Source organism: Mizuhopecten yessoensis, unplaced genomic scaffold, assembly GCF_002113885.1.
Source record: "Mizuhopecten yessoensis strain PY_sf001 unplaced genomic scaffold, ASM211388v2 scaffold10821, whole genome shotgun sequence".
NCBI classification, from domain to species: Eukaryota; Metazoa; Mollusca; class Bivalvia; order Pectinida; family Pectinidae; genus Mizuhopecten; species Mizuhopecten yessoensis.
In genome coordinates, this window is record NW_018408738.1 from 1445033 (window position 1) to 1454304 (window position 9272).

General features: G+C 36.5%; 1 protein-coding gene across 1 annotated transcript in view; it reads right to left on the bottom strand.

Moving 5' to 3' along the window:
• Positions 1-2601: 2601 nt before the first annotated feature.
• Positions 2602-9272, bottom strand: part of LOC110462699 (carbohydrate sulfotransferase 14-like) — a 17669-nt gene continuing 10998 nt past the window's right edge. The window contains exons 3-4 of the mRNA XM_021516800.1: positions 7264-7307; positions 2602-6658 (exon numbers count right to left, since the gene is read on the bottom strand). Of these exons, the coding sequence (XP_021372475.1) occupies positions 5534-6658; positions 7264-7307 (1169 nt within the window). The 3' untranslated portion in view covers positions 2602-5533. The remainder of the gene's footprint in view (positions 6659-7263; positions 7308-9272) is intronic.

The following is a 9272-nucleotide window of genomic DNA, read 5'->3' on the forward strand; positions in this document are numbered from 1 at the left end:
TTTCATATGGCCATTATGGTGACCAGGATATTTCAAAATGACACCCTTTAATTGTGTGGTGCACGTGCCGGCAACACATCCACTTCCTTCGAATTGTAGTTTTCTTATATAGGTGTCTCCTTGACACCCGTCCTCATATGACCCTGGCTGTTGCGAGGACATACATGTGACTCACCTAATAGAGTACATCTCTTGAAGGCCTTGTGTATGGATTGATGATGTTTTCAAGCCATTGGTCTGGAGCATTACTTGATTAAGAAGACTGAATGCCGTTTAACAGAGGGTCTCTCTCATAATACTCTGGCTCCCTAGGGGGAGGGGTGGGGTCCCAAGGGGGGATTATCTAATTCAATTAGACAATTTGTTGTTAGGACCCCTGCACATCTTTAGTAATCAGGTTTTCCGTCTGTCTGTCCTTCTATCTTTTTTTAGCTCACCTGTCAAGGACAAGTGAGCTTTTGCCCTGGTGCGCGTCCGTCGTCTGGCCATCATCCGACCTTCGGGCGTCAACTTTTCATTTTAAACATCTTCTCCTCAATAACCAAGAGGCCCAGATACATGATATTTGGCCTGTAGCATGCTGGGATGAAGGGCTACCAAGTAAGTTCAAATTAATGACCTTGATCTACATTCCAGGTCACAGGGGTTAAATGTGCTATATTAGCATCCATATAAATGACCTAGATCAGCTTCAAAGTTGCATAAGAAGCAAGTGAGCGATACAAGCCCATTGGGCTTCTAGTTTAGTTTCTGCACAATATCTTCAGTACTGTTGGTTGGATTGCTTTCAGACTTTATCCGGTGCTTGCTTTGAATAGCTTTTCAGGCCCAGCGGTCAAAGGTCAAGGTCACTGTTACCATGAATAGGAAATAAGTTAAGGCACAATATTTCGAATTCTGTTGGGATGATTATACTCAGGCTTTATCAGGTGTTACCTCGGAGAAAGTGCCTGCATTAGTGCTTTGGTGGTCAAAGGTTAAGGTCATTGTTAATTTAGAAAGTATTTGCTTACGATACAAATTGTAGATTTTGAGGCATCGATGTCAAAGTTCAAGGTTAATGTTACTATAAATAGAAAAACATTTCATGCACAATATTTGGAGCTCTTTTGGGGCGTATGCACTCGGACTTTATCCAGTGTAATCAAATGTTTGCTTAAGCCTCTGGATAGCTTTTCAGCCTTTGATATCAAAGGACAAGGTCTTTTACTATAAATAGAACAGCAGTTTGTTCACTGTATTTTGAATTATGTTGGACTGATTACACTCGGATTTTATCCAGTGCTTCCTCAAAGTGCCTGCTTGGGATAACTTTTCATGTCCAGTGGTCAAAGGTCAATGAGTCACTATAAATAGAAAATCTCTTTAATGCACTAAAGCACAATATCTTGATTTCTCTTGGGCTGATTACACTCTGATTTTATCCAGTGCTTTCTCAAAGAAAGTACCTGTTTGGGATAACTTTTCAGGTCCAGTGGTCAAAGGTCAATGGTTCACTATAAATAGAAAATCTGTTTAATACACTAAAGCACAATATCTCGATTTCTCTTGGACTGATTACACTCTTGATTTTATCCAGAGCTTCCTCAAAGAAAGTGCCAGCTTGGGATAACTTTCCAGGCCCTGGGGTTAGGTCTCTAACACTGTTACTATATGAATAGAAAATCAGTTCATAAAATGTACTACTATATTTTGAGTTCTGTTGGGCTGATTACACTCAGACTTTATCAGTGTCTTTTAAATATTCATTCTAACACGATTCGTTTGCAACGCGTGTTTTGATTGGATACGGACCATGTTCTAATCTGCGATAGAATCATGATCAATCGTGTTAAGCTCCTCCCATCGCACGCCCCGATTCTAACCAAAACAATATGGCGTCAAGCTCGCCTCTTAGCGAAATCCCGCTGTTAAGGCTAGCAGGCAACAGAACAGAAACGACCGATGAACTGTATTTGTTGAATGAATGAAAAAGTAAAAAGTACACATTCCTTTTTCTTACCTCCATTTATTACTGAAACGTTCGTTCCATCCGTGTGAAGGCATCTACTTAGATACGAAATCAAATGAAACATTTCAAATGTGTCGTATGCATTTACACAAAACTCTTCACAAATCTATACAAATAATCACCGATTTTGTCGATAAGCACAGATTGATATACATACTGACATGGAAATGTAAGAACTTGGTCAATATTAATCCAAATGTGTCGTATAAACTTTGGTAGTAGGACGTTTACGAACAATCCAAATATTCCACCTCGTCAACATACAGATCGAGCGCTCGGCAGTATGGGCGGGGCCAAATGACCGACAATTGAAAGCTTCTTTCCGATTGGTCAGTCCGCTTCAGAATGACACGTTGCAAGTTCAGGTTAAAAAGTATTTTACTACGTACTTTTGTACAAGGAAATACAATGTTTCTAAACATATTAGCGTAGTATATTTGTTAAGGTGTGTTAGAATGGGGATAGTACGTTGTTTTGAATGGCTATACTGGCGATTAGAACATGAAATTTGGTTTAAACTCTCGAACTATAGGTCTCGAGTTCAAACCCAAATTTCATGTTCTAATCGCCAGTATAGCCATTCAAAACAACGTACTATCCCCTAAATAAACATAATTATGTATACCTAACCACAGTTTCTTTTAAATATTCAATGACACAATTTAAGATAGTAGTAAATATAGTATCATCACAGTCAACTTAAAATTTAGCAATCCTAAAAATATAATTAAATAGTGAACACTTGCATATCACACAAGTGTTACTAAATGACATGGTGAAAGCACTGTTATAGTCGAATATACATACAATGCTAGTATAGCACAGTGTAAACATTGACAGGATATACACTAATATAGTGTGTATTAAAATGAGACAATGAAGTCAGTGGTGTTTCAGTAATTAAAGATAATAGATAATTATCAAATGACATTTGCCTTTAGCTAGAAACAAGCTGTAGGAAACTTAACTCCTATATTAAAATATCAATTTAACTATCAAATGTCACGTAACACTTAACACACCAGGATTGGACCAATCCTACCTACCGTTACTAATTATCATGGTAAATGTTACTCTCACTTGAAAACCCTCAGACTTTTTTTTCTGCTACCTACTTCTAGTGTATAATGACTATATTTAACAAGATCAAGCTTTTGTCATGTTGTTGGTTTGTTGAAAAGCAATCAACAGACTGCATTATACTAAAGAATACATTCAATATTGACTTAAAACATAATATATAATTTCGGTTGCGGACGTACCAAGGAAAATAGCCCACAGTTGGGGAACCCTACCTGCATGAACTATATTAGTAAAGAAAAAAAATTCTGATATATTGTAAATTATTTAAGATAAATTGATATCTGTGAATGATCATTTTTTGTAGATGTGATGGTTAACAGCTCTTTGTTGTATGAAAAAGTCGAAAGAAGTATTATTCACAAGATCCAAGGAATGTGTAGCACGGTTGGATATGAATACGTCTAGTTTGTGGTTTTTATGGATAGCTGTTGGGATCGGGACCTGGTGATAGTTTCGATGCACTCTGTCATACAAGGGTATTGTCACTCTATAATAGTGGATCGTATACACATATTTAGGCAAGCATTCTTTGTACAATCTGACAGGCTGTACAAGCCAAGCGCACCACACGTGCTAGCTACACCTCAATAGCCTGTTTGTTTTATGAATCAAATGTTTTATTTTTGTCAGATCGCCATCGATGATATAAGTCTCATTAGTGTTTTTGATATTCGGTTGCAGCCAATTCGACAGTCAATAGCATTTTGAATAAAATGGTGTTTTCCTCGAATAGACTGGAGAATTCTACGCAATGTATTTGGTGGCTTTCGAGTAGAATGTCAGAAATTATAGCTTTCTGTGGTAGAAAAGCGATCTGGGTTATATACACTGGCCGAGTTTTAACTTTGGAATATTTTTTGAGTATTCACAATATATATGCAGGTAAAACAACATGTTAGATCATTTTGATTGGTACATATAATACAGAGTCTACTAAAAATATTACGGCAGTTTACAAGGAACCACTAATCCCGATCCTCGCACGTACTACCACAGGTAAAGGTAAACAACTCTGTCCAGTGACGGTTTACAGGGGAGGGGAGGCTACTCGTGTTTGCACAGCTGGAGAAGACACCGCTAATCCAGAATTGCCGGTAGCAGTACATGACTGAGTTTTCCATGTGGGTCGGTGCTAGCACTCTAATTAACTATAACAAAAAAGTAGCACAAGATAAATATGTACATTGTAAAAAGAAAAACCACGAAGTTTGAAATGTGTGCTGAGGGAGTGACCCAATCACGTTTACAGATTGGTACATGGCTAGAGTGCAATGCAAGGTTGATCCTGTATTAAATGTTTAATATTGCTGTATTTATCGAAACGTGTCTTATCTATTCTGATGGTAATATTGCTGACATTGCCAATATGTTTTTTGGAACGATTTGATGTTTTAAGGATGCTGACTTTTTGAAGACCCATAACTAGGCGAGCGTTGCATCACCACAATAGGAGTATATGGATACTTGACTGAATTGATTTATATACCTGTGATTTTGATATGTGCTGTGCTTGTGTCGACATGATGATATGCACTTTGTTTTAAAGAATACATTTTGACGATGTTGACTATATCATAAACTCAATTAAATTGGTAAGAAATTATAAAATAAAATGTTATTTGCTTTTAACACTTACTAGTTCATTTAGCCCATCACGCATGGGACAAGAAGGGAACAGTCAGGAAGTTAAATTGAGATGACAATCTCGACACAATAGCAACATAACTCAGAAATGTACCCTGCATTTCGTAACCAAAAAACTACAAAACTTCAAGATGAGTTTTTCGACACGTTTGAAATGTGTACTTGATGACGTCATTAACAGACAAAATATCACCTTAGCAACCGAGCACTGTAGAACGACACCTTAGCATCCGAGTACTGCAGAACGACACCTTAGCAACCGAGTACTGCAGAACGACACCTTAGCATACGACCACTGCAGAACGACACCTTTACAACAGAACTATGCAATACTTCATCTTAACAACCAAGCTCTGATAATACTAATACCAGCTAAGCACCTCCATTGTTACTACAGTAAGACTAATATCATCAGTTTGTAGCGAAATCAATATTCAACTTACAGTTTCACTATAATGGTGTATCAGCATAGCGGTATTTACAGACACTCCTGCGTAAATGAAGATACAAAATGTATCCTTTATAGAAATCGCGTATCATGTATAATATGACAGTAATATAATTAACATTGTTTTAACTCCGAATAAATGTTTAAACTATCTAGGCACAACGATTCGGACAGGGTTATAGACTTTTGTCAGAAGAGAAGTTGAAACATACTTCCCTATAGGTTAAAATCGTTGTGAACTACAGATATAAAGGTGCAAGCTGTTTAACATGTAATTAGATAAAAAGAAACAAATATATAATAAACATATGAACTGCTTGCTCTTCAATAAACACACTTAGATATCCTCATATTCTATCAAAAAGGTATGACGGTCTATCATCATATCCAAAAAGGCGGCAGTCCGGGAGAACATACTGTCTGAATCTCTCCAACAGCTGTTTGTCCAATGTCCGGTACATGCCTATCAGGAACCTATGTTTGTACTCGGACACTCGTGCGGGATCGCTAACTTTGACCGCCTCATGAAACAACATATCCATGGTCATATCTGGTGAGTCTGGAACAGGGGCTTGTGGATTTATTAAACCGCGTATTTGCAGTGTCCGCCAAGCGCGAGTGTACATTGCTCTCCAAGGCATACAATGCGCCATCTTTTGTCTTAGACTAAATGTGTCATTTAGCACCAAATATATTGATAACGTCACTGATGTTCTTTTCGATATTTCAACAGAAATATTATTGGAGAGATTCATTTCAGAAATAAGATAAGATGCGTCTTCATCAAAGTTTTCCATTGTACCAATGTAGTCATATTTCACCTCGCATGGTAAACAATGAGTGTATATTTGTGAGAAATGAACATCGACGTAATTTTGAAGATTTCTTTGTTGCATACTCACTAAGTACCTAATAAATTCAGTGAAAGTCAAATCGTGGCCACACGCTAAACTGGCTGCCGTCGCGTTTCTTCGCAATGCTTTAATAATACCTCGTCCTAACGATTGCATGTAATAATAATTCATGGAGTATAACTTGTCCACGTATCCAGAAAATGCACGAGCGTATGGCTCTCTAACAAACATTGCCTTTTGAGCAGTCCCAATAATCCTCGTGGAATTTTGAATATTAAAATTCCTCAAAGTCGGCAGCTCTTCTTTGTGAACATAAAACTGTGGAATTGAATACAGGTTCGTGTATTCCGGATGATTTAATAGATGAAACACTCTCCTCCAAAATGTACTGCCTATTTTCTCCACCATACAGTAGATAAAATTGTGCTTGTAGTCGTACAAAAGGTTCCTGTCTTTAATGGAACCCAGTGTCGGGTGAACCTGATACACTGACTTCGATTGGCATGCTTCCAGTAAATTAAACTTCATAGTCTCAAATCGATCACGTATTATCTTATTTTGTATAGTTTCGTTTCTTCCAAAACTGTTTTCAATCCTCTGATATCCGAGTAAGTTTGTCTATGGGAGGAAAATATATGAGTTATTAATACTTTATACACTTATTGTTAACATCAGAAAATTGTATATCAAAAATTAACTCGACCACGGTATCTATAGGAATTATCAATATGTAAATTGATATGTAAATGAGGAAATATCATTTATATACTTCTTCCTTAACTATTTGTAATAAGCTCTGCTTTTACATAACTTCCTATATATAACTAATTTACAAACGCATAATTCCATCCTCGAAAATCCTAAAACTTTTCATGAATTTTAAGTGGAGTCATTAACGCTATCATGCAGGAAACATCACAATAACTATTCGTACAACCCTTCAATGGTAAACACTTTGACAAAGGACACGAAATTTAACACTGGCATGGACCATATTTGAAACAGTAAACGCTAACGAACACTAGAAACACTTAATTTAACAAAGAAAATACCTTATTTGTGCCAGGAAACATTAAATGTAACACTGGACTAGTCAGTTTCGTAATTTGACACACGAGAAACACAGTAAACGTAGAATAGAAAACACGTAATCAAACACAGGAAACATTGAATGTAATACAGAGTTAGAGAGTTCAGTGCAAATGATCAATCATTTTACATACCTTCTCTGCCTTTACATAACTTCTATCTAAAGGCATCGGATAACCTACGGAATAAATTTATTTTTTGTCAATAAATATAAAAAAAACTCAATGACAGTCATTTTTAATATAAACAATATTATCACTTTATACGAATGATTTGAGCTTGGTACAATTGAAACACAATTCAATAAACTTGAAATAAGTACATGTAAAGAGACATGGTCAAAAGTAGATAATTCCCGGTAGCAAAAAAAGAACCGACCCTCGTTTCATTATAAAATATGAAAAATATCATTTGCGCAAAAGTCTTAAACATCACAAACATTGCGTCTCGTACTTGAATGCCTTACAAATATAGCCTGTATTGTAACACTTTTGACCAAAATTGACCACTTTGTAGTGGATTTCAACGCTGTGCGAAACGCTGGGATATGGATTCAGGAAAACTATCAGAATTGCTATAACAATATTCATTTGTTTGATAAAATAAAACATTTGATTATGATTACAATATACAATTATGGACTTTTGTGCTGGTGAATATGATGTGATATGAACCTGAAAGAGTGATATTGACGGAGGCGAAGCCGAGGTCAATATCACTCTTTCAGGTTCATATCACATCATATTTACCAGCACGAAAGCCCATAACTGTTTTATTATTTGCTTCAACAATAAAATAAAACAAAACAAAACTAAAGGTTCTGATTTTTTTACGCGAGCCTCCGTGTTAAATTTAGCCAGGTTTGAATACAACAGTTCATTATTGTAGCTTTCGAAGGCATCGTCTAGGTTCTTTTTCCTAAGATAAGCATGGAGGACATGCACTGCGTGTTCAATGGCCTTTTTTACGCTAGCAGCATCTTTATCCTCGAATAGTTTTGGTAATTTTCCTAACGGAGGAGAAACGTTCGCCAGCAGCCATCTACCAATGTCGTCTGACAGATCGCATTCCATTCTAACTGCGCATGCGCTACGAGAGGTTCCGGGGAATTTCCACACAGGCTATATTTAGAAATCGATATTCACCGGATAACCAGTTTACATGAGTTTTTGAGGACTGGTCACGTGTATAGGATCCGACCAATGTGATTGCGAGAAATGTTCATGCATATAATAAAATGAATTAATTTAACTCTGAGGTAAATAAAAAAGGTCAATATTCTATAAACCTTTAAATATATAGACACCATGTACAGGAATATATCGATAGATTTAACCAATATAATCAATATTGGAAGAAAATATAACGATTGCTGAGGCAAAACTGAGACAAGAGAGAGTTTGAAGAACTCCATAGCACATAGGGCAGTTGGAACAAAGGATGAGGGTACAATATACAGAAGGAATACAGTTAGCAGGAGAACATTGTATTCCTTAATGAACCGGCAGGTAAACAAAAAGGGGAAAGATAACATGACATTAATTCAAAGAAATATAAAAACACGTCTGGAGGATCTGTACACCCATCAAAGTAATGCAACCCCAGAGGAAGGGTTCAGTCCGAAAACAATGGACGTAATGTTTCTATTTATTAGTATATTTAGTGTTTTAAGCAGTGTATTTGTGAAGATACTGAATAATAATAAAATAGAAAGGGGGTTGTATAGGAAATCATGGAAACCATTGCAAGGATATATTTATACAGTAGAAAATATATTAACTTAAGTGAGGTTTTAAGCTTGAAAACGTTTGGATTTAAAAATGTAACTTCAAAGTCTGTAACTGCTGGCATTTCTCGAGATAAGTGAACTAGGACAAAGGATACGTCATCATTTTACAGAAAGCTGCCAGTGCTCTACCAAACAAGGTATTGTTACAGATTACCGACATTAATTGGAATTTATATTTTATTTATTAAATTGAAGAAAGCATGAAGTTAAAATAACGGCTTTTGCTATAAACTGGAAAGTGTAACATCGGGTGTCCAACGGGGACCACTTATATACCCTAACATCGGGTGTCCAACAGGGACCACTTATATACCCTAACATCGGGTGTCCAACAGGGACCACTTATATACCCTA